Raw genomic sequence first — 27540 nt, 5'->3', positions numbered from 1 at the left:
ATCCCTGCTATCCGTTATCACCCAGATGAGGATGGGTTCCCTGTTCAGTCTGGTTCCTCTTAAGGTTCTTCCTATTACCATCTCAGGGAGTTTTTCCTTGCCACTGTCACCGTCACCCTTGCCTTGCTCATCAGGAACAATCTCATTATTATCTAAACACATTTTGCTCTTACTCATACACACTTTCCTAAACTTTTTTTCCCTTTTGGGAAGCTGCTTTGAGACAATGACCAGCATGATATAAATAAAATTTAATTGATTTGAATTGAATCCGTGCCAGTGTAAAGACCAAAGAGTTGTCTATAAAAGCATTTAAGAAAATAATTCGGTATAAAAAATATTGAGCAGCGAGAGTCAACATGCTGGATGAAGAATAACACACACACACATTTACAGTATACACGCGCACACACACACATTTACAGTATACACGCGCGCACACACACACATTTACAGTATACACACGCGCGCGCACACACACACACACACACACACACACACACTTTTACAGTATACACACGCGCACACACAATATATAGACACACACAGTATATAGACACACACACACACACACACACACACAACAATAGCGCGTGACTTTCCTCTGGACTTCCGTGTACATGGTGTTGCTATGGTAACAGCAGGTCCACAGGGCTGTGTACAGGCACCGTGCATGCGCCACACAGAGGGCTTATAAACAGTGAGTGTCACTCCTGCGGTGAAGGTTACTGTAAGGAGACGTTTATTCAGTGTTTATTTAGTGTTTATGGACAGAGACATTACTGCAGTCTGCACTAAAGGAAGTGAGTTCCGGTTAGAGCTGAGATCACAGAAAGATGGAGAGAGGAAAGTACTCTTCTTCATCCTTCACCATAAACTGTTACACACCCCAGAGTGTTTCTTAATACATTTAAATAATAATAATGTATAACAAATTAAATCTCTGGCATACACACTTATAAACATGTGTTAATACACACACACACACACACACACACCTTTTTATAATAGAATAAATCATCATTATCATCATCTGTACTATGCTTGATGTTTTTTATTTATTATTGTAATTTGTTCATTATTATTATTATTATTATTATTATTATTACAATACTCCTCTTCTCTTCTCTGCTGCCTTCATAAAAATTAAGCCCCTGATGTATAAACCTGTCTTTTTTTTCTTTTTTCCCCACCGAGGGGTCATCGGAGTGGACCTGATACACACATTCACTCTGGGTATTATGGGGTGGGCGTAGGGTTAAGGGTCGTCCCCAAGGACCCAATGGGCTCGAACCCCAATACTCTAATCAATAATTCAATTCAATTTTATTTGTATAGCGCTTTTAACGATTTACATCATCACAAAGCAGCTTTACACAATCAAAAGAATTAAGTTTGTATGAAATGTGAATGTGTATGAATCAAAATTATATGATTGTCCCTGATGAGCAAGTTTAGGACGACGGCGACAGTGGCAAGGAAAAACTCCCTGAGATGGTAATAGGAAGAAACCTTGAGAGGAACCAGATTCAACAGGGAACCCATCCTCATCTGGGAGAAAACAGATAGCAGGGATTGATGTGCATAATAATATGCGAGACTGGAAGTTCAGTATAAGAGGAGATGTGTAAGATTAAAGTCCAGTTTGTTCCTGAGGCTCAGGTAGACTGTAAGAAATTCCAGTCCTAACTATTGAGCGACTGAAGTCACAGGTTCTCAGAGAACAGCTGTCTGCATCAGTCGAGGACAGGACCACCTTCATGGAAAAGTGGAACCAACCCCAGTCACCACACGCATTCCAGGCAGACCACACGGGGGCATCCATGTGATGAGATCTCCAACCAGAAGCAGGACTCCAGGATGAGTTAGAGAGGTCCAGCGGGCAGAGGGGGTCTGGATCACTGGCAGCTCAGGAGCAACATGTATAGCTCGACAGAGAGATAGGTAGAGGAAAAAGGAGAGAGGGAGAGAGAGAGAAGAGAGCAGAAAAGGAGAGAGCAAAGAGATGGAGAAATAACAGTTACGTATGGTCACAGTCGAACAATGTAAAAAGTGAATGTATATTTAGTGCAGATTGCAAGCAGAGACTCCGGCAGGACTAACTATGACAGCATAACTAAAAAGGGAGAGCCAGAAGGAAACACTGACATGAGGGCTTCCAGAGATGTAAGGCAACCAATCACCTCACCGTCAAAAAACCTGAGTGATCAATGAGAGTGGGGAAGACAGCATCCAAACATACCAGTTCACCTAATACTCTACGTCCATGAGTCCCCTAGATCTGCTCCTTTACCTAAGGCTAATCTATTTATAAAAATGCTTGGCTAAATAAATAGGTTTTTAGCCTGGACCTAAACACTGAGACTGTGTCTGAGTCCCGAACACTGTTTGGAAGACTATTCCATAACTTTGAGGCTTTGTAAGAAAAAGCTCCGCCCCCTCCTGTAGTTTTAATAATACGCGGTACTGACAAGCAGCCTGCATCCTTTGATCGAAGTAGGCGTGGTGGATCGTAAGACACTAGCAGTTCACTCAGATGCTGCGGCGCGAGACCATTTAATGCTTTATACGTTAAGAGTAGTATTTTAAAATCGATGCAAAATTTCACAGGAAGCCAATGCAATGTGGATAAGATAGGGGTGATGTGCTCATATCTTCTGGTTCAAGTGAGGACTCTCGCTGCTGCAATCTGGACTAATTGAAGCTTGTTTAAGCATCTAGTTGAACAACCAGACAGTAAGACATTACAATAGTCCAACCTAGAGGTGATAAAAGCATGAACTAGTTTTTCTGCATCATTTGGTGACAATATATTTCTTATCTTGGCAATATTTCTGAGGTGAAAGAATGCTATCCTGGTAATATCTACATGTGCATCAAATGAAAGGCTTGAATCTATAATCACACCGAGGTCTTTTACTGTTGCACTTGATGGAACAAAAAGGCAATTTAAAATCACAGTGTGATCAGAAAGCTTACTTCTAGCTGCTTGTGGTCCTATGACTAGAACTTCTGTCTTATCAGGATTAAGCAGAAGGAAATTAATTAACATCCAATCTCTTGTGTCCTGCACACATTGCTCAACTTTAGTAAGCTGGTTTTTCTCATCTGGTTTTGCTGAAACGTATACTTGTGTGTCATCAGCATAACAATGAAAACTAATACCATGTTTACGAATTATGTTGCCTAGAGGAAGCATGTAAAGGGAAAAAAGCAGGCCTAACACCAAACTCAACTTGAGAACATGAGGAATGGCCACCATCTAAATCTACAAACTGATAACGATCAGTCAAATAGGACCTGAACCATAAGAGGGCCGTTCTCTTAATTCCTACTACATTTTCTAATCTGTGAAGGAGAATACTATGATTGATGGTGTCAAAAGCTGCACTGAGGTCGAGTAACACAAGTATAGTGACACAACCCTGATCATAGGCAACTAAGAGGTCATTTACTACTTTAACGAGTGCTGTCTCTGTGCTGTGATGAGGCCTAAATCCTGACTGATACAGTTCATGTATGCTATTCCTATGTAGATATGAACATAGCTGTTGTGATACTACCTTTTCCAGAATTTTAAAGTTTAAGGGGAGGTTTGATATCGGCCCGTAATTGGAAAGCTGACAGGGGTCAAGGTCAGGTTTCATGATTAGTGGTTTAATAACTGCTAGTTTAATGGATTTAGGAACATACCCACTGCTGAGTGAACAGTTAATTACTTTTAACAGGGGTTCTGTTATTGCTGGAACTATCTGCTTGAGAAAATGTGTCGGTATCGGATCTAATTCACAGGTTGACGATTTTGAAGAGGAGATGAATTAATTGAATTAATCTCCTCTTCAAAATCGTCAACCTGTGAATTCAAGGGGAGTAAAGTATTCTAGGTTCTGATGTGATGTGATTCATTTATCATCTGTATCACTTAAATTGTCTGGTTTTAAAGCCAGTGCTGTGCCTACATTATTACTATGAGACACTTTAATCGAGACAAGACAGTGATCTGATATAACTTCAGACTGTGGAAGTTGAACAACCCATAATCTTACCCGCCTTAGCCACCACATTTATTATTTCATTAATATCTAATATTATTTTATGCTTTAATGAAGCTAAAGGTCCCGTCTGCTTTAATCTCACTGAGGCTCAGAGACCTGACACATCTTTAACCCAGAGGAACATCAGCGCCAGTGTTACTGAGCCTCGCTCTCAGTGCAGGGTCAGCATCAGGGTTCATTATAGTACTTATGAAGGAGATTAAAGTGTCATGAAACGTTCACTACGCCGCCCAACACTAACCTGCTCAGGAAAGTGCAGCTGTCTCTTCATGTCCTTACAGCCACAATAGTTTAGCTAATGAGTTCATTTCACTCAAGTAAAGTGAGCAGCAAGTGAAAAATATTTTTCCCTCTACAGTCCTGAAGGTGAGAATGACAGAGCGAGTGTTATTTAAAGAGATATGCCTAATGCCTGTGTGTGATCTTGTGTTCCTGGGACAGTTGGCTTTGCTTTAAGGACCACAGGAGATCACAGCTTCATCAGACTGAAGATCCCGGACCACCATGTTGCTCAAACTCAGCATTTTTACACTTTTACTCCTGCTCTCGTCTCTGATTGGAGGAGCCCTGACCGCGCCTGTTATACACAGGTATGTGGACTAACAGTCTGATGATGGACTGAACACACTTTACGTGCTGCTGGTATAAGCGGAGTGAAGTGTGAATTTTCTGTGTGTTGTAGAGAGACGGCTCATGAAAACACACCTCTGGATCTGCTGTTTGACCCGGAGCCCGTTAAAGAGCACTTCACTCTGATGGATGGTGAGAATGTTCAGTCGTTTAATCCCTAATTAACTCTTACAGCCATGTTGTATAAGGAGACGTGACAGTAGGAGGCGTCAGAGGACATTTAGTCAGGATGAGAAACATAATGGCAGGTCTTTACGTGTCACAGATTACGGAGTGAGACGGGTTCCACCTCGCGTGCCGTCGTATCTCCTCAGAGACCAGTCCTGCACAGAGGAAGACTAACTCGGAGACACAGACGGTTTCTTAAAGACGAGTCAGGACAAACTAAGGAATGATAATTAATCTTGTCTTCTGTTTCTCCTTTTTACAAAGCACTGTTGTAATATTTAGTAGAAATTAATTAATTTATTTTAAACCTCTGTTCTCTCTTGTCTGCATACATACTGAGGAATTTACAATATAAAATGTTGAAGTGATTAAGTGAAGTCCTGGAGGTGAAGAACTCATTAAACACAGTTAACACCGTCACATCTTACTGCTGTTTTAGTGACAAGTCCGAGAGCAGAGAAAGCCTTCAGTTTCTCTCTCTCTCACACACACACACACACGTGAAATCTGAACACCTCTTGCCTTCTTTCTGTGTTCGACTCTTACACTTACTCTCTCTATGACACTGATGCTGTAAACTGTCAGGGGACGTTTGGAGTTTCTCCCAGGGCACAAGTCAGGACACACACAGGGACAGGGTGTGCATCTCAGGGAAAAATCACACACACACAATTCCCATGTCTTTAAATTAATACCAGAAGTGATGGGGAAGAACATGCACACAGAGTCACAAAAGTCTTGACCCCCTTCATTTCTTCATATTTTGCTTTTAAAGCTCCAGACCTTCCTGTATGTTTAATGTCATCTTGAGGAACAGTTCTCCAGGCTTCCTGATTGACTTTTCTGTCTCTCATGTTCAGTCCAGTCCCTGAACCTTTAGTGTTTTGTGTTTGTTAAACTACAAAGTGACCTATGAATCATTCAAGAATGAAACTGGTACCAGTGGCACAAACGGTTAAGGCTCTGGGTTCGAGCCCCAACTTTGCCAAGTTGCCACTATTGAGACCTTAAGTGAGGCAATTAACCCTGTCTGCTCCAGGGGCCGCTTTATCCTGGCTGACCCTGCACTCTGACCACAGATTCCTAACTGTGTGAAAAATCATTTCACTGTGCTGTAAGGTACACGTGACAAAAAAATTAACTCTTAATCTTAAAACTCATCTAAGTTAAGTCCTGACTCAGTGAGAAACAGGTGCAGATGATGAGAGATGATCAGGCGGTGATTAGTAACTGCTGATGCTGAATGCTGAGGGGTTGGAACAGACGAGAGGGGAAATGAGGTCGCTGCTGAGGTTGTTACATAAACAACCAGTTTATAAATTGTATCTTTAGACACTTTGCAGCCTGTCAGTCACAGTGCAACATTTATTCCGGTTTCTTTTATTTAATCTACATCAATTAATTTCATTTCATATGAAGAAATGAGGGGGGGGGGGGGTCAGCAGGAAAGTGCATCTGAACTACTGAACACCTTGACAAAGCAGCCTGAGGGACATGTGTGTGTGTGTGTGTGTTACACACTGCTTAAACTGCCACTTGCTTTATCTGTTAACAGACCACAACAGAATAAAAGGAGAAATTTATAATTAATTATTAAATTAAGTAGAAAATGAGCGATTGTCCAGTCCAGGACAGCATCACTCGCTCTTACTGGGCTTATGTCCTGCGGTGCAGAACTTCCTCATGTCAAACTGCACATGTTCAGGATTTTCACTGTGAAATGATTCAGTTTGTGTTTGTCTCCAGATCGCCGTGACATCGTGATGAAGGCTGACGTCCACTCAGTCCCCAGGATTCTGTAGATTACTGTTCGCTTCAGAAACGACTCAGACCTGCCTGTATAACTCCAGAGCAGTGTGTCCTCTTACTGTAAATGAAATATTATGAATACATTAGTGTAAGTGTAGTGTGAGGAGCGCTGAGATCCTGCAGAGGTCACAGAGGGACGTGTTCTCTGTTCACTCGCCGACCCATGCAGACGCCTTTCCTTCTGAAGCAGCACCTTGGTTGCCGTGTTAAACTCCAGTGCTGTATCTGCCCCGGTGGCTCAGGGCTGAGGCTCCATCCTTCACAATAAACTGTCTCTCTTTCACAGTCTTACCTGCGCCGGGTGTAAAGTCTTAATAGTGCGACACTGTTTCTTTTTTAAATAATATTATATGAGAGCTGTAAGTCTGACTGTTTAAGTCTGAGACGCACCAGCCTTCAGCCGATCATAAAGTCGAAACTCATGATTATACGGTACAGTGTAAAGTTTCTCTGCTGCTTAACCGCTGCCTTGTGAGCCAATCAGTCGCCATCCTTCGACATTCTGAAGCTTGAGGCCAGAAAGCTGGACGATGGTGTAGAGCAGGTTGATTTCCTAAAATAGTCTATTATTAGTTTCATGGTTTAATATTTTGCAGTGGGAAAAAAAAAACTTCTTCACTAATGATCTTTTTGGACAAAATTTCTATGGCATCATTATTAGCAGTGAGGTACAAAGCAAGGTGTTTTACTCCCAAGGTTAGTCTGCTGTGATCACAGAGATCTTCTAAACCTCTGGGGCTTAAAGACAGGGTTAGGATTCAGTCTCATGTGAGTGAACCCAAAGACAAATAATAATAAATAATAAATGTCTGTGACAGAAGGGGGCGCTCATGGCTCATGGTGACCCCGGTCCAGACCTTCTCCATGGCTGCACAGAGGACCTCGTTCCCTTTGTGGTAGGGCACCTGGACAGAGCCGAGGAATTTCAGGGTGAATGTCTCCATCCAGTCTGCGCTGTTCACTGTACACATAGCGACGAGAACAACAAGAGCTGTAACGATTGCAGAACATCCACACAAACACTCCTGCATGGACTCAATCTCTACATCAATCAATCACCTGGAAAACATCTGCATCTCCAAACGCCTCCGACGTGACCGGAGACGTCGATTTCACTGCCCAGGGACGTGTGTTCTGGTTAAAGTAATTAGACCGGTGTGTTCAGTAATCACTTCTGACTTCAGGAAAAACTTAAACGCTAACGTTCAACTATTGTACAGGTATATTATTATTATTATTTATGATGTGGTATTGAACAGTTTCTCCAGCTTGCTCATCACTGCATCCATAGTTCCATCCTGTAAAGCTGCTTTGTGATAATGTTGTTAAAAACAATCTACAAATGAAATTAATTGTATTTCTCACCTGCTTTTTTCACCTGCTCCGGCTCCTTGCTCACTTCCACGGTGTAGTACGCAGGAAAAAATCCCCCACGCTCCGGTCTGCATGTTGTAGCCTTCGTACCAGAAATCATCAACCTGAACCTCTATGAGTAAAGGATCGTCCACTTCCAGCTCCAACTCGTCCTCATGACGGGGGATGAACCTACGAATACATCATTAGAATTAATTAGTACAATATTAGTGTTTCTTTATAAAAAATAAGTAAAACATGATAAGTAAATGATTAATAGGTTAAATATAACACTAACTATACAGTAGTTGATCAATTGGAATGGTTATTACCGTCGCGCTCACCGCCGCGTGAAAACGTCAGCGGCCAAAATAAATTAGTTGCATTTCAAAGTCATTCGTAAAATGGCCGCCAGGTGGCGCAAAGTGACATTTTCGCTCGTTGCCGTAAATACAACAGTGACCGTTATACAGCGTATCTCTGTATCTGTTTATTGTTATTTAAGTTCTGGATTATTTCAGGTACTTTAAACACATTGTTGGGTTGGTCATGTTGGCTCATATGAGATGTAGTTTACAAATGAACACCTGGTTGGGTTATTTTGACCCAACAACTGGTTTATTCATTATTCTTTCCTTTCTCCAAATATCAGCCTGCAGAATGTTTGAAATATTACTGTTATTGTGTCACAGGTGTAGTTTTAAGAGTTGTTTAGGCAGGAATGCGTGTGTATACAGCTCAAAACCTCCATCAGTTGTTAAAGATAGCGGCTATTTAGAAAAAATGCCCAGTGATTTCTGAGCTTCAGGAAATCTCCCGGCGCTCTGCGCATAACACCGGGCCAACTCATGTCGGAAAGAATTTATAAACGGTTTCTAAACGTGGGCTATTGTTTTTTTTTTTTACTTATAGTATTTGTTGATTTAATTTAAATGAGGTTTGGGCTCAGGACTTCAGAATCGTGATTCTCCTCTTTAATTTACTCCATAGTTTTAATCAGCGCTCAGCCGCATGCATTATGTTTTCCAGAGCGCACCGGCAGAAGTAGAATAATGATTATGAACGCGTCGGGAAAACAGCAAGCAGACTTAAAAAAAAACGTTTGCGTTCATTTTCTGACGCGCTCAAGTTCACCAAAAACAATACAGAGCAGCACAGCTTACAACACTTACAAAATCACAACACTTACAAAATCACAACGTTTTTTCGTTATTGTGAGTGCACTTAAATAAAAGTTAAGTCTTATAAAGGCATGTAGTCTTATATAGTTTTATTATATAGTTTTTGCACATTAATCTGACAGCAGTTTTTTCAGCCTGTCACGGCGTGCGCCCAAATCAATGTCGCTCCTCGCTCACTAGTTAGGCGGCCTCCCCTTCAGACATGCGAAGCAGCGGGACCGCAGAATTACACATGACTGGTGAGCTATCGTTACTATGGTTGCCCGGGCTTGCACCCCGCGCTATAAAATACTCGGGGTTTGTTGGGCTACAGTGGATTTTACTACGCGCTGTGTATGCAGCGCGCGTGCAACAACGCGGAAGTGCGGCATGCAAGCAGGGCAAATGGAACGCGCCCGGGGACTTCAAAGGAGCGAGAGGTGGGAGGGGCCGGGCCGGCCATCTGCGGAGAGCAGAGTCAGCGCGAGCAGACGGATGGCCATTGCACTCACACCGCGTAGTAAAATCCACTGTAACCCAACAAACCCCAATCATCACCAGCCGTGCCTTATTCCGTCATGTCATGTGGGCATTATAAGCTTTGTATTGAAAACTTCTAACTAAAAAGTGGCAGCTGGCACGCCTAAAAATAGACGCAGGTTATTTTTTTAATAGTCTAAATAAAAACCCTCCGATTTAATTTCCTATAGTCTAACCAGCGCTCCGCACGCATAGTTTTCCCAAGCGCGAGGAATTTTTTTGTGCTAAATAATGTTTATGCAGTATAAGAATTCCTATTAATCCTGGGTTGTTCTTTTAGTGTCACTATAGTGCTTTACAATGCCAGACAACATTCAAATACAAATGATTCACCCTCCCCAGGTGTGAATCGGCTGTTCTCACCTATACATTCAGAGAAACTGTAATGGACCTCTCCACACTTTAAAAACCACTTGAATCTGAGGCTCTTCTGGAGACTTTTAGTGATTACAATTTGTGTAATTTTAATCTCCTGGATTCTAGATTCTAAAGTTGACATTGTTACCTTTTTTAATCATTGGAATGGAAGAACTTGTTATTTTCCTTATGATAGCATAAATTGCATTGTTTTTAATCAGTCTATACACAATAATATTATTTGGTATTTATTTATTTATTTTTTAAACGGGTATGGGGGCTATCTTGGTTCATTAATCTCCGTGCCTGGTTTAGTATTCAGTGCGCATCTGTTATATTACAACTATCATAACACTCAAATACCTTTTATTGGGGGTTAAGTGACTGATGTGCCTAACATTTTTCAGCTGAGCCTTTGTTTCACTGAAAACGACCGCGACACACACACACACAGAGCCGACCAAATCATTAGCACGTCCCTCCCCCAAACAGCACAGACATTTACTTACACCTGAACTGAGTTGTTTGAGTAACATGGGTCGAACCCGTTACAAATCATAACAGTCTACTGCATTTCATTCTTATAATAACGCAAAAACACAAGCGGGGCTGAAAGACCGACATCTGCTGACGCAGTAGAACGTTCTAACACTGTTTTAATTTTATGGTAATTTCAGTTAATAAATCTACTATAAATTTAAAGAACACAATAAATAAGATGACACAAATCCATACACGCTTTTTTTCTAATTACAAGTGATAAAATCAAAAGGCTCACTGTGTTAACATTTATTGTGCTTAAATTTGATCCTAATAAGATTTGATTTAATTTAAATTCTAGAACAGTGGCAGCTGGAACACCTAAAACAGATGCAGGATTATTTTTTTATAATCTAAATAAAATGCTGTTTTAAACGTGGGCTATTGTTATTTACATGCAATATTTGTTAATTTAATTTAAATGGGGTTTGGTCTCCGGAATGTTGAGCATCAGGATCCTCTTCTTTACTTTCCTACGTAGAATCAGCGCTTAATCGCACGCATTAAGTTTTGTAAATTCGTTTAATGTTTAATAGTAAATAATGACCCCCGTTGCGCTGTACCACCGCTCGGAAAACCTTATGAAATACAAGTTTAGGACAATTATGATGATCTGCCACGGCGTGCGCGTGTGATGGGTGTACGCCCAAATCTACTATAACTACTCCCTCACTCCGTAGGCTCCCTAAATAGGCAGCAAAGGGACGGGAGCCGCCTATTTGTGCCGGCTGGCGATAATTAACGTTAATATGATCTCGGGCTTGCTCCGCATTATAAAAGCAAGGCGCGGAGGTTTGTCTGAGGTCTGGGAAGTACGTGATGTAATGGAGAATATGAAAGAAGCATGTCAGTGGGGAGATGTGACGCGCCCCGGGGACTTTAAACAAGGACATTAGAATTCCGCCCTTTGATCTCCGCGCTGAGGACAGCGCGAGAAAGAGCTGCGCGAGCTCCGGCAGCATCTTCACTCCCGCACCGTGCCCGCCCTCGCAGCCCCGCTGCCGAAGAGGAAAAGTGTGGTTAGGTTTTTGCGTCAGCGAGAACTCGCGCCGGCCATCGACAGCGGGAGAAGCGCCGTCACGAGGGAGCGTGCAGGAGCGCTGCCTCCGCGTGCTCAGTTCTGCCACTCGCACCAACACTTATCGTCAGCTGTGTGCCCGCATGCCAGTGTGGCACAGCCCCCGGAACTGCACATGCACAATCTTTATCCCTTTCTTTCCATTCTCCCTCCTTCAACACTTTCCTTCCCCATTTTGCCTAAATAAATTACCCTTTTCCCGTAAGACCTCTCCTCGTGTCCGTGCTTTATGGTGCCGCCCGTGCAACATGGGTCGAATCCGTTACAGATCATAACAGTCTACTGCATTTCATTCTTATAATAACGCACAAACACAAGCGGGGCTGAATGACCAACATCAGCTGACGCAGTAGAACGTCCTGACAATGTTATAACTTTTATGGTCATTTATTTTAGTTAATAAATCTACTATAAATTTAAAGAACACAAGATATAAGACGACACAAAACCCTACACGCGTCTTTTCTAATTACACGTGATAAAATTTAAAGGCTCACTGTGTTAACATTTATTTTGTTTAAATTTGATCCTAATAAGATTTAATTTAATTTAAATTCTACATTTGTATCGTCATTTTAGTTCTGTGATTATAAATTTGTTTAACTACAATGTTTTACTTGATTTTATCCGCTACTACGTGCAGTTCTAAAACTCCGTGTCTCATTAATCCAGCAGAGAATGAACTAAGGCATGAGGCGTCAGCCTGTAGTTATATAGCGCCACTCAACGGTAAAAGCCAGCAAACGCACAAAGCCAAACGGTACCGCCGAGCGCGGCGACGGTAGAACCTACAGTCCGATTGATTAACCACTGTAGCTATAACATGATTCCGCTCATCAGACAATAACATAAGCACTTGGTGTCTCCCGATACGATATCATAATACCTTAGTCCCGATTCAATTTGTGTTGTGATTCTGTAACTATCATGATTTTATAAACATCCTGACTTGATCATTTTTTGGCATTATAGAGGAATGACAACATGTGTCCACTACAAAATTGACAATTTATTACAAAAGAGAAAATCTACCTTTGAGTCAGTGTGGAGACACATGAACACACAAAAACATCGTGATATGTAACTCTGTAACTGATTTTTATACCCCAATCTCTACAGATTATTACATAACCTGAGAGTTATGTTAATAAAAAGTGGTGGCATAGCAGCTTAGTGGTTAGCACTGTGGGTTTAGGATCATCACCCCTCCAAGTTCCTGGTTCAATTTCCACCTGGGAGTCTGTGCGCATAGAGTTTGCATGCTCTCCCTGTACTTGGTAGGTGTTTTTCAGGTACTCCAGTTTCCTCCCACAGTCCAAAGACCTGCAGGTTAGTCTAATTGGCGTTGTTGTATGTAGATGAGCGTGTGTGCCCTGTGATGGATTGGGATCCAGACCCCTGGCAACCCTGATCATCCATCTAGGATCTTCTGTAGTCCAACTAGGGATAGTGGAACTCAATGGTGCCCATTGGTTGGATTCTCACCTCAGGGTCTGTGTTTGTGAAGTTTGCATGTTCTCCCTGTGCTCGGTGGGTTTTCTCTGTGTACTCTGGATATGTAAATTAGGTATAAAACTCCAGAGAGTAAAAAGTATGAGTATTGAGTGATATTGTATGTGTATTAATGGAAGCTCTGCACTTCAGCTGGGAGTTCATTAAATAATACGATGATAGACAAAACACGTGCATGCACCATACTTACTGCCTCAGATCATATGCCAGTAAATACATTACACTGTATGTCACACACCTCAAGTTTTAAGCACAGATGTGTAGTTGCTGTAGATATAAGCATTGTGTACATGAGAAAGCATCACACTTATGTCATTAGAACACCTAATGTTACGGGTTAAAAGTAATAATGATGAGTAAAAAGATTTGGGCCTCTGGGTGACATGGGTGATTGGGAATAAACCTCTTATCCACCAGTAAAGTACAGCCCCAGTGAAACAAATGCTGATGCAGTGCTGTTAAATTATGTGGTAAAGTGTAAAAGAACTGGGTATATTACAGCTCACAAAACCTGGCCAAGCAGAAAATTCAGTTATCAATATGTGGAGTTTTTATTTTTGATGACAATTCACAAGTGTCATCAATCACTCAAATGTATAAGCTTCTTCTTCTTCTTTGTCTTTCGGCTGTTCCCTTTCAGGGGTCGCCACAGCGAATCATTTGCCTCCATCTAATCCTATCCTCTGCATCCTATTCTCTTACACCAACTAACTTCATGTCCTCTCTCACTGCATCCATAAATCTCCTCTTTGGTCTTCCTCTAGACCTCCTGTCTGGCAGTTCCAACCTCAGCATCCTTCTACCAATATATTCGATCTCTCCTCTGAACAAGTCCAAACCACCTCAATCTGGCCTTTCTGACTTTATCTCCAAAACATCTAACGTGGGTTGTCCCTCTGATAAACTCATTCTTGATCCTATCCATCCTTGTCACTCCCAAGGAGAACCTCAACATCTTCAGCTCTGCTACCTCCAACTCTGCCTCCTGTCTATTCTTCAGTGCCACTGTCTCTAAGCTGTAGAGCATTGCTGGTCTCACCACTGTCCTGTACACCTTTCCTTTCATTCTCGCTGATACTCTTTTATCGCACAACACACCTGACACTTTTCTCCACCCATTCCAACCTGCCTGTACTTGCCTCTTCACCTCCTTTGAACACTCTCCGTTGCTCTGGACCGTTGACCCTAAGTACTTAAAATCCTGCACCTTCTTTACCTCTGCTCCCTGTAGCCTCACCGATCCTCCTGGGTCCCTCTCATTTACACACATGTATTCCGTCTTGCTGCGGCTAACCTTCATTCCTCTGCTTTCCAGAGCATACCTCCACCTCTCCAAATTTTTCTCCACCTGTTCCCTGCTCTCGCTACAGAGCACAATGTCATCTGCAAACATCATAGTCCATCGGGACTCCTGTCTTACCATATCTGTCATCCTGTCCATCACCAGAGCAAACAAAAAGGGGCTTAGAGCCGATCCTTGATGCAGACCCACCTCCACCTTGAACTCTTCTGTCACACCTACAGCACATCTTACCACTGTCCTACAGCTCTCATACATGTCCTGCACTACTCTAACATACTTCTCTGCCACTCCAGACCTTCTCATACAATATCACAGCTCTTCTCTTGGCACCCTGTCATATGTTTTCTCTAAATCTAAAAAGACACAATGCAACTCCCTGTTACCTTCTCTGTACTTCTCCGCCAGCATCCTCAAAGCAAATACTGCATCTGATGTACTCTTTCTAGGCATAAAACCCTATTGCTGCTCACAAATGCTCACCTCTGCCCTTGACCTAGCTTCCACTACTCTTTCCCACAGCTTCATTGTCTGGCTCATTAGCTTTATACCTCTATAATTGCCACAGCTTTGCACATCTCCCTTGTTTTTAAAAATTGGCACCAATACACTTCTCCTCCATTCCTCTGGAATCTTCTCACTCTCCAAGATCTTGTTAAACAAACTTGTCAGAAACTCTACTGCCACCTCTCCTAAGCACTTCCATACCTCCACAGGTATGTCATCAGGACCAACAGCCTTTCCACTCTTCATCCTTTTCAATGCCCTTCTCACCTCACTTCTACTAATATTTGCTACTTCCTGTTCCACAACAGTCACCTCTTCTACTCTTTGTTCTCTTTCGTTTTCCTCATTCATAAACTCCTTAAAGTACTCCTTCCATCTTCCCATCACCCTCCTGGCATCTGTCAGTACATTTCCATCTCTATCTTTAATCACTCTAACCTGCTGCACATCCTTTCCATCTCTATCTCTCTGCCTTGCCAACTTGTACAGATCCACCTCTCCCTCCTTACTGTCTAGCCTAGCATACAAGTCCTCATATGCTCTTTGTTTGGCCTTTGCCACCTCTACCTTCACCTTACTCTGCATCTCCCTATACTCCTGTCTACTCTCTTCAGTCCTCTCAGTGTCCCACTTCTTCTTAGCTAGCCTTTTTCCCTGTATACACTCCTGGACTTCCTCATTCCACCACCAAGTCTCCTTGTCCACTTTCCCCTTACCTGATGATACACCTAGTACCCTCCCACCTGTCTCCCTGATCACATTGGCTGTAGTTGCCCAGTCAACTGAAAGCCCCTCCTGACCACCCATAGCCTGTCTCAACTCCTCCCTAAAGACTTCACAACATTCTTCCTTTCTCAGCTTCCACCACTTTGTCCTCTGCTCTGCCTTTGTCCTCTTCGCCTTCCTCACCACCAGGGTTATTTTACACACCACCATTCTGTGTTGTCTGGCTACACTCTCCCCTACCAACACTTTGCAGTCACTGATCTATTTCAGATTACAACGTCGACACAAGATGTAGTCGACCTGAGTGCTTCTGCCTCCACTCTTATATGTCACCCTATGTTCCTGCCTCTTCTGGAAGAAAGTATTTACTACTGCCATTTCCATCCTCTTTGCAAAGTCCACCACCATCTGTCCTTCTACATTCCTGTCCTGAAGACCAAACCTGCCCATCACATGTTTATCACCTCTGTTCCCTTCCCCAACATGTCCATTGAAGTCTGCACCAATCACCACTCTTTTACCTCTGGGGATGCTCTGCATCACTTTATCTAACTCACTCCAGAATTTCTCCTTCTCTTTTAACTCACATCCTACCTGTGGGTCATAACCACTAACATTGAATATTATCCCTTCAATTTCCAGCTTCAATTTGTGTGGTTGCACTCAAATGTATAAGCTAAGGGCAAGTAATTCATTTGAACTAGTGCCGATCACCCCAAAGTCACATTTTAGGTCCTGTGAACTTCATACAGTTACTCCTTCTACCGGAGTCTTTTGATTCAATTATTTCAGTGTTTAATTCTTTAGTGAAATCTGTTATCATAGTTCACACCAGCACCTCCTTATTGTGTGTTGTGGAGATCAAGGTCATAAAAAAAGAAATATAAAACTAAACTGACACACGTTAAGGACCATGTGTCAGTAGGGGGAATGGCTGACAGTATGTGCATTTGTGCTACTAACACCTCAAACAGCAGTCGAGGTAGCGTAAAGAGAGACTTGGAAACACACCAGCCACATCAAACATGTTCCAGAACCTGAGAGAAGACAACACAGAGGTCAACAAGGGTGAGCAGTGAAGTGTTAGTAACCTCTCCTGTAAAGCCCAACAAACCCTCACCTGCACGCAAAGTGCACGGGTCAGAAGAACCAACCATAGTGGCATGAATGTAGAACCACGACTCTCCAGTCAACCTCACTGCCAGTAACAACCATAATGTGAGCGTGATTACACGATTATTTATTTTTACATGAATTCTGTTAAAACACAGACAGCACAGGATACAATAATGTACAAAAGAAAATAACACACCATGACAAATAATAATAAATTCTGTTAGCTAACAGATTAGCAAACAAGGAACAACAATAATATAAAAATAGTAAATCACGACTGTGACTTAATAAATTGTGAGAAAAATATTTCCAAATTATGTCACAATGAACTGAATGAAGCCATGTTGAGCAGAAACACTCTGAATAAAGAGATAAAAATAAGGAGGTAAAATAATCTATAAACAGCTCCAACACATGGATGTGTATTTGTGTAATCAGTGTGATGAGGTGTTGATGAGGTCTCTGTGTTGTGTGTAGACGCTGAAGGATTTGACTTTGGAGTGTAAAATATGTTATTAAAGCCTGAAGTAACTTGTGGCTGAGAGGATAAAAGGATGTGATCAGTCACGGTTATTGTTATGGAGCTTCTACATCTGAATATGAATGATTCAGCTCCCAAACTGCTGGACATGTGGGACGGGTTCTAACGCTTCACCAAAACTGCTTTATCCTGGAAAAGAGGTCTGAGCTGAGACTCCTGTCATACACCAGTCCTGCTGAGTTTATATTTCATAATACTGAAAGTCAGAGAAGAGCATCAGTGTAAACGAAAAAACATTAGTATAAACACACACACACACACACACACAATAATATTAATATACAGTTAATATTATTTAATATCATACAGTTTGTGTTATTTAATATCATAGTTTATTTTGTGTATATCAGTAACTCACAGTAGTGTCTCCAGTTTACAGTGTGGATCCTCCAGTAGATCAAAGAGCAGCTTCACTCCTGATTTTCCTGGATTATTACCGTACAGATTCACCTCTTTCAGGTGTGAGTATGAGTTTGACCTCAGAGCTGAAGCCAGAGCAGCACAACCTTCACCTGTAATACTGCAGCAACGCATCCTGCAAGAAAGAAAATCATCTCACACCTAACACACTCAGTTTAAACACTGAAAACATGAACTACACAAAATCTGTATATACAGAACATTTCCTTTACATCTCTGAAAATCAGATCACTCAGTATAATTATATATACAGTGGAACTTTGGATTGCGGGCATAATTTCGTTCCGGAAGCGTGCTTGTACATCAAAGTGAATATCCCATAAGAAATAATGGAAAGTCAGACGATTCGATTCACAACCCAAAAACATTGGTATATAAATAATTAATACAAAATATAAAGTTAAAATGAAAAATATCAACCTTTTTAAACTTTTTTTAGTTAACTAATTTACAAAAAACATATAGCCGACAGTTCTGTAACTTATGCCTTTATTGACAGCAACAGAAATGCATGAAATAGTTATAACAATAACTAATGACCAGTGGCGGTTTTAGGCATTTTTCCATGATATGCGGGGGGGGGATGGGGGTGGCACACGAACTTGGAGGAAAAAATAATAAGAAGCTGAGCGAGCAAAGAGAAGAGGGGATTAGGGAGGGGGTGTTAAGGGGGGCGCAGAATACAGTTTACCTCTCCGAAATGTAGCGGACAAGGAGGGACCAGGGCTAAATGACACCTGACTTTCTTACAAAAAACGCACATTTCATTTAAAATATTATAAACACAGACCAATAGCACTTTTTTCCTTCATTTTATTGTGTGAAATGGTTAATAAAAATAGGTAATAAAATCAATTATGTTGTGGAGGTGAATTCGTTTAGTCTTGACTTCTGGTTGTGAGTGACAATGTTGGGGGAAATCTGTTGATTGTCGAATCGTCGATTACAAAGTAAACAGTGACGGAGAGAAAAAGGCCGAAGCTGTCAGGTGCCTAACTTAAAAAAAAAAAGACAAGAAGATGCGGAGAAACGGCCATAAGATAAAGTTATGAAACAATGTTCTCTCTGTATGATTAAGGTATTCATGTCATTATGTTAATTAGTGGTATAACGTTAACGCTTAGGTTTGTTAGGCTTCTTGCTTATGATGCTTGCTGTGCTTGCCTTGCTAAACAAAAAACAAAATTAAAGCCTAATATACAAACCATCACAGAAATTCTAATGGTTTCTATTAAATACCATTATGAACCATTAACTTTTTCCAGTGAAACTATTACAAAATTCCTTGTTGTAGTCTGTTTTGGACACTTTTCCAATAGGATTTACCATCCCACCCACCAATAGAATCCATCATATACCAGCAGACATTGTTATACTTACTATTAAAACAATTCCCATTATAACCATTAAATCTATTACATCTTCTATTAGTTTTGGGCAGGGTTCTATTGTTTTTTCAGCAATTTATACAACATGAGATCTAATTAAATTTAACCACAAAATTATGCTTTGCAACAAAACTGTTGCAAGTACAGTTATTTATTTCCATTGTTTATGTTACTGTTGGCTATAACCAATGTATTTACAATATATTTACAGTATACTGTATATAGCCAGTGTAATTTACATATGTGTAGATAGTTTAAAAGACATTTTCCATTTGCTATAACTCTGTTATGTGACAAAGCATATCATTTGAGGCAGTAAATTAACCAAGGAGCTAATTGTTCCTCCCTTGAATTAGATTATATTAGATTAATAAGAATGTTAGATGGCTTGGGGCGCCGGGAGGGAGTCTCGCCCAGGAAGCAATTCAGTGTAGAACCGCCACTGCTAATGACCCACACATGCTCTCTGCTTCCCGCGTTCAGCTGCTTGTTCTCCGCTCTTTTTTAACATACAAATCCTTACCACTACTGCCATCTAGTGGATAAGTGAAAAACAAACCCACTTTACCACAAAAAGAATCCGAGCTGTGTGTTCTCTTGCAGAACGCTCGCAAACCAGGAACTCGCAATCACAAATTATTATTATTAAGTTTGTGTGTGTGCGCACATTAGGGGCTGGTGGGAAACATTCCCTAATGTTCAAATGGACTTGTTCCCACCAACGGCTATGGCCATGGTGTGTGTGTGTGTGTGTGTACCTCAGTTTCTCCAGTGTACAGTGTGGATTCTCCAGTCCAGCAGAGAGCAGCTTCACTCCTGAATCCTTCAGTTCATTGTAACTCAGGTCCAGTTCTCTCAGACTGGAGCAGTTTGAGCTGAGAACTGAGGACAGAACTCTACAGCTCTCATCTGTGAAATTACACTCCCACAGCCTGGAAGAGAAATAATAAAATATCAGAACACTGATACACACACAGGGACGGATTATGGGTTGTGTGGGCCCCTGGGCAAAACGTTCGCGAGGGCCCCCCTAAAAAAAAAAAAAAAAAAAAAAAAACGGCAGCATTGTCTGGGATGGCAAGTTGCTACGTCATCATGCCACTTGTGGGTCCAAACTAGTGCAGCGTACGCGTATGTGACAGTCTTGCCTGAGTGGCCCACAGTGTGTCTCCGCTCTGCACAATCAGGATGTAGTGTGAAATAAAGATTTGATTGCCTGAGAAAGGAATCAGCTCCACAGCGTGTCTCATCAGCTCTGCTTTTATTAATTCAAAACAGTATTCGTATTTTTTTTTTATCAAATGAAATCTTTTAGCTTTGTAATCGTATAGTGGAATTTTTTTTCTTTACAATAAACATTATGAATTATATTCATTCAGGTTTTAAGGAATAAGAAGCACAACTCTCAACAAATTAACCAATTAAACAATTAAAAGAACATTTCCTGTAGCATACCTGCACAATGAGGATATAGTGTGAAATAAAGATTCGGTTGCCTGAGAAAAGAATCAGCTCTATGTAAAACACAAGATAACACACAGATTAACAAGTCAATACAAATCAAAATAACTCAATATAAAATAACACATTCAACGCCAAATGAGTACTAACAGTTACCCAACAAGTTAACAAACAGATGAATTAAAAAAAAAAAATAATTTTTATATTATTTATTTTAAATAACTTTTTAACTGATATTTTTCTTAGAGTTTTAAACGTGCAACTCACCCACAGCGTGTCTCATCAGCTCTGCTGTGGGCGGTCCTTATTCCACACATCAAATACCATCCCAACCCAACAGATGGCGCTGTCCCTATTTATGCATTAATTTAACCTTCTTTTTACACTCTGTTACACGTACCATGTTGTAAAAGCAAAATGATGTTGACAAAACTATCTTTTGTCACTTTTTACCTCGGAAAAAGTGAAAAGAAGGTGGCTTAAGTTGATACAGTAAGTTGGATCTCAAATTATAATCAGTACAGCCTAATGCCATTACCTCACGTTAATGTTAGCACCAGGTTACCCATCTCTGTTTATAGAGACAGGTAGCAACGTAGCACAACCAGATCGTACCATAACAAACATTATTTGTTTGAATTATCCAGAATGTGCTAGTTCAAAATGGAAAATGTCTATAAAAGTGAACCAAAGTTGGCACCAAGATGGCGCCGGTGAGGTCGGCTGCCGTCACGACTGCTCCGACCACCTTTTCTTTGTTTTTGTTCTTTAAGTTAGTTTACAGGGTTTTAAAACCGGCAAAATTACCACCATGGGGTACATTAGTTATGATAGAGACACTCTTGTTTCTATTGGTATACAATGTACTCACAATTCGACGTTTTTAACTCCAGATCCGAGCTGGCCGAGTGAGATCCTGAGGGACAACAAAGGACGCGACGCGAAGCGGCGGCCTCGAGGGAAACGAGCCGGCGTCAGGAACAGGCTGAGAGCCCGTGCACACCGCACACCTCTGCCTAGCATCCTGCTCGCCAACGTCCAGTCACTGGAAAACAAGCTCGATGACCTCAGGGCCAGGGTAAAGTTCCAGAGAGACATTCGGGACTGCAATCTCCTCTGCTTCACTGAGACATGGCTGAACCCAGCGGTGCCTGACCACGCCATCCAGCCGGCGGAGTTCTTCTCGGTTCACTGCATGGACAGGACGCGGGACTCGGGGAAGTCAAGGGGAGGCGGCGTGTGTTTAATGATGAACAGCAGCTGGTGCAACAGCGCGAGCGTTGTTCCTCTCACACGCTCCTGCACACCCAACCTGGAACTACTGTCCATCATGTGTCGTCCTTTTTACCTTCCTCGGGAGTTTACATCGGTCATAATCAGCGCTGTTTATATTCCACCACAAGCGGACACGGACACTGCCTTATGCGAGCTGCATGAGGCACTCACACAACAACAAACACAACACCGGGACGCTGCGCTTATTGTGGCGGGGGATTTTAACAGTGCCAACCTCAAACGCGCAGCGCCGAACTTTTATCAGCACATCACCTGCCCCACCAGGGGCGAAAGGACACTGGACCACTGCTATACAACGGTCAAGGACGGCTACAAGGCACAATCTTGTCCACCGTTTGGTAAATCCGACCACGCCGCCATCTTCCTCATGCCAAAATACAAACAAAGGCTGAAACAGGAAGTTCCGGTTCAGAGGGAGGTCGCGTGCTGGACGGACCAATCGGTGGCCGCGTTACAGGACGCACTCGATGACGCAGACTGGGACATGTTCAGAAACAGCTCCGATGGTGACGTCAGCGTGTTTACGGAAGCGGTTGTGGGATTCATCGGGAAACTAGCGGACGATACTGTGGAGAAAAAGACTATTAAAACGTTTCCCAACCAGAAGCCGTGGGTGGATAAAACCATCCGCGACGCTCTGAAATCTCGCACCGCTGCCTACAACACGGGACTCGCGTCGGGGGACATGGAACCATATAAGGCTGCGTCATACAGCGTCCGGAAGGCGGTGAAAGAGGCGAAGCAGCGCTACGGGAGGAAACTAGAGTCACAACTCCAACAGAGTGACTCTAGGAGCCTGTGGCAGGGATTAAGAACAATAACGGATTATAAAGCACCAACATCCGGTATGATAAACGCAGACGTGACTCTGGCAGACGAGCTGAACACTTTCTATGCTCGCTTCGAGGCTGCAGCTAAAGACGCTAGCGATGCTAATGCTAGCGGCGCTCACGGCTGCAGACAGAAAGTCACTGCCAGCACCGGAAGCGCGTTCATCATCTCAGAGCATGACGTGAGGAGAGCCTTCAAGAGAGTGAACACCAGGAAAGCAGCAGGACCAGACGGCATCTCATGTCGTATCCTCAGAGCCTGCGCAGACCAGCTAGCACCTGTGTTCACAGAGATATTCAACATCTCTTTATCTCAGTCGGTGATCCCCACATGCTTCAAAGAGTCCATCATTGTTCCTGTCCCAAAGAAACCTCATCCTGCTTCCCTCAATGATTATCGCCCTGTAGCCCTCACTTCAGTAGTGATGAAGTGCTTTGAACGCCTGGTCAGAGACTTCATCATCTCTTCACTACCAGACACACTAGACCCACTACAGTTCGCTTATCGTACAAACCGTTCCACGGACGATGCAATCTCTCATCTCCTCCATACATCTCTCACTCACCTGGACACTCGGAGGGAGAATTATGTGAAAATGCTCTTCATCGACTACAGTTCTGCATTTAATACCATAATTCCCTCCACACTTACCACCAAGCTGGAGCACCTGGGACTCAGCTCATCAATGTGTCAGTGGATCTCCAATTTTCTGACTGGCAGACCACAGGCAGTAAGGATGGGCAGACATGTCTCAGCCTCCCTCACTCTCAGCACTGGAGCCCCCCAGGGTTGTGTTCTGAGCCCCCTGCTGTACTCTCTGTACACCCATGACTGCGTGGCCACTACCAGCTCCACCACCATCATCAAGTTCGCTGACGACACTGTTGTGGTGGGCCTGATCACGAACAACGATGAGACGGCCTACCTGGAGGAGGTTGGAAATCTGGAGAACTGGTGCCAGAGAAACAATCTCCTCCTGAACGTCAGTAAGACAAAGGAGCTGATAGTGGACTTTAGTACAAAGCAGGTGAGGAACTACCAGACCCCAGTCATCAACAGGAGCCCAGTGGAGAGAGTGGACAGCTTCAGATACCTCGGTTTTCACATCACGCAGGACCTGGCATGGTCCTGTCACATCAACACCGTGGTAAAAAAGGCCCGGCAGCATCTCTACCACCTCAGACGCTTGAGAGACTTTAGACTGCCCTCCAAGGTGCTCAGGAATTTCTACTCCTGCACCATAGAGAGCATCCTGACGGGAAATATCACGACCTGGTTCGGGAACAGCACCATGCAGGACAGACGAGCTCTACAGAGGGTGGTGCGATCAGCTGAGCGCATCATCCGCATCGAGCTCCCTGACCTGCACTCAATCTACAGCAAGCGGTGCTTGACCAAGGCCAGGAAGATCGTGAAGGACCTCAGCCACCCCAATAACGGACTGTTTACTCTGTTGCGGTCTGGGAAGCGATTCCGCTCCTTGAAGGCCAACACAGAGAGACTGAGGAGGAGCTTCTTCCCGCAGGCGATAAGGTCTCTCAACCACAACCACACCACTATGCAGAACTAACAATCTTTTCATCTTTTTCATAATTGATCAAATCTATCAATCTTTTTACATCCATGAACACTATGGACAATTACATGCTCACCTTCCTTCATATATACACTACATGTCATACGTTTACATCCTGGACCATTGCACAATGACACTTTAATAACTTTGCACACCTACCTTCACAACTACACTACATTTTACAGTTTTACGTTTACATCCTGGACCAGTGCACAAAGACACTTTAATAACCTCTGCACAAAGTCACTTTGTTCTATGCATATTTGCACACACAGCACAGTATATTTCAATTTGTACAGTAGATTTCTATTTTTGCACATCATATTTCTATTTTTATTTTTAGTTCTATTTTTTCCTAGCACATTTCTATTTTTATTTTTAGGTCTAATTTTCCTAGTTTAATTTAATTTTTTATTTAATTTATATCGTATTTCTTTTATTCATATTTATTTCTTATTTCTAAACTTTAATTCTCTTCTAGGGTCAATGGCAGTCGTATAATGCATTTCACTACATTTCGTACTGTGTATGTTTGTGTATGTGACAAATAAAATTTGAATTTTGAATTTGAAATGCCATGTACCTGTTATAATCTGCAATTGTTGCTTTGCTGCTTTCCCAAAGAAGACAATTACATCCTCGTAGCTAGGGGGCAGTCATATCATGCGCAGGGCCAGGCGAAATCACAAATACTACCCACCCGTGTCATATTTAATAAACCAATAACTTAGAGAAACAGCAGGTTTACACGTGGGTTGTCAGAATGTAGGAAAAGGGTTGTGGAAAAGTGCGCTCATGGAGTTGTAAGGTGGCCGGTCGTTACCTTGCCAGATGCAAGTTGACATGTATAAATCTGACGATGGTTTAAGGTGCAACAAATAGACCCAACAAGAAATATAATGCGGTCAAAATAATATGTGCTGTGAATTTCTTGCCTAACTAGAGCCACATTGGGCAAATGATAAATTAAACCTATTGTCCTACCTTAAAACTTTGTAGCTACAGTTAATGTTGTCATTAGCTGTGTGATCCTTTTGTCTTCTTGCCGGCTCATGGAAGTCTTTATCAGGTTAAATTTGCGATTGTAGATCTAATTTTATTACATTACTTTTCGTTCTTTTACTTTATGCCATATAGATTTGGGAGAGCAAGTATACTATAATACAGATTAAAACTAACAAACAAACAAAAAAAAAAAACACGTTGCACCGCGACAAGAAAAACATATTCATGATTTTAACTTGGGAATGCCCACGAGAAACGAGTGATTACACTGGTCAAACTGTTACACTGCTACACTGGTCTGGGGGCCACTCAGCGGACAGGTTAACCGCCTCCATCCCACCATGCTACCGCTCCCTAGTCAGAGGGCCTTCTGTAAGGCTGTTAACACGCCCCCCTCCACTCCCCCTAGAAGCCAGGGGCCCCATGGTAGGGGCCCTTGTAATCAGATGGTCTCTAAAGGTACACTACACCCTCCTCCCTAGGGCCTCCTAGTAGGGCCCTCTGAATCAGAGGGCCCTCTAAAAGCCCCCAAAGCCCTAATCCTCCCTAGGACCTCCTGGTAGCCAGAAGCCAGGACCATAATAGGAGGGCCTTAGAGGGCCTGCTAAAAGTAGGCTCCCATGCACCCATTTCCCTTTAAAGTTCCTATAGCAGGGCCGGGGCCCCCTGAAAGCACCTTGGACTGTGGCTGTGTTATTTACAAGATGTGGTCATTAAACATGCGCGTCTCGAGGCTGTGTTGAAGTTCCCAGAAACATGAAACACATTACCTGTAGGGACAGACATGTTTCAGTCTCAGGTATAAACATACTGACATTCTGTTTTTTTTTTATTTATCATACTTTTTTATTCTTTTGTGGCATTAATCTGTAGTTCTTAGCTATTTCAGTGTTTACACTGTGATTATTAAAGAACTTTAAACAGTCTATAGACTTTAATGCATTTGGTTGCATGTTAAGTTCCTAAAAACAAAGTGTAATGGTAACAATAAAATCACTCTTTCTAGTTAGATTTGATACACAGTGTGGACGCGGGTTCACACACAAATGAGCAGCTTTATTTCAGTCATAAATTCCCCACCACATTCCAGCCATTCGTGGTCTAATAATGGATGAAATAGATATTCAATGCTGGACTCAAACAGCGAAAAATCATGATGATTACTATTATAAAAAGCCTGAAGCGCTTCATGTGGATTCATGTGACGAGTCATTTTCTCTGGAAAAGATTCTTTTGTGCATATAAGAATATTTATTTATAGATATTTAAAAATTTGTTTGTTTCTTCATTCATGTCTTCTGATGGTGCTCAATGTCGACACATTTTTACATTTTAACGCAGATATTTGACATAGTCACGAATTACGACATTCACAAAGTTAACACTATCAGATAGCCTAATATCAGGAAATGAAAGAATACAATAAGACAATTTAAACCGAGACATTGCCATGTCTTTCATTGTTTTGTCCCTGTTAAGACATTAGAAAAACTATATAACAAACTTTTTTTTCATGAAGTTTGAAGCGTGATGTAGGACATCTCATTTCATTATTATAAACATAATTTAAAGCCCATATACACACATTCATCATGAAAGATCTATTGTGAAATAAAATTTATGTTTGCTTCAGCATTGGAAACAGGCCTGGACTGACCATAGGGTATACCGGGCAATGCCCGGTGGGCCAACGCGCATTTTTTTGGGCCGAAACTGTCAGTCATAATTTAATATTTTTTAAAAAGTTTATTGGACCAATTTATTTATTACGGCAACGGTAGAGTATCTGAGACACGAATCACGGCCCATTGGTTGACTGTCTTAAAGGACATTGAGCTAGTCCAATGAAATCTCAGGCCACGCCCTGCCTTCCTCCCCCTCCTGGCCTCATCTCCCCTTGACAAAATCTGCTATTTAGAGTTCGACTGGAGTTTCAGATGAGGCTGTCTATAACAATGGATAAACCAGAAAAACAGAGAAAAGAGCAAGGGGGGTGCAGAGAAGCTGCGGTAGAAAAGACGCAAAAGCCTACAAGTGGAAGCAGCAAAATGTGCGAAAATCACAAAAAAGTTTGCCACCACCACACGTTTAATTGCAGTCCTGCAACAGTGCAGAGGCAGTTCAAAGTGCTCAGGCTGCCGGAGCGGCACAAGGGAGTGTTAAACAAAGTT

The 27540-nt window shown here is 42.2% G+C and overlaps 1 protein-coding gene across 1 annotated transcript in view; it reads right to left on the bottom strand.

Annotated features, from left to right (window-relative positions):
• Positions 1-17056: 17056 nt before the first annotated feature.
• LOC128542750 (NLR family CARD domain-containing protein 3-like) overlaps positions 17057-27540 on the bottom strand; it is a 98807-nt gene continuing 88323 nt past the window's right edge. Inside the window, exons 8-10 of the mRNA XM_053512728.1 lie at positions 19959-20132; positions 17751-17927; positions 17057-17588 (exon numbers count right to left, since the gene is read on the bottom strand). Of these exons, the coding sequence (XP_053368703.1) occupies positions 17552-17588; positions 17751-17927; positions 19959-20132 (388 nt within the window). The 3' untranslated portion in view covers positions 17057-17551. The remainder of the gene's footprint in view (positions 17589-17750; positions 17928-19958; positions 20133-27540) is intronic.

Source organism: Clarias gariepinus, chromosome 15 (assembly GCF_024256425.1).
Source record: "Clarias gariepinus isolate MV-2021 ecotype Netherlands chromosome 15, CGAR_prim_01v2, whole genome shotgun sequence".
In the NCBI taxonomy this organism is placed as follows: Eukaryota; Metazoa; Chordata; class Actinopteri; order Siluriformes; family Clariidae; genus Clarias; species Clarias gariepinus.
This window is presented reverse-complemented; position numbering and strand designations above follow the sequence as displayed.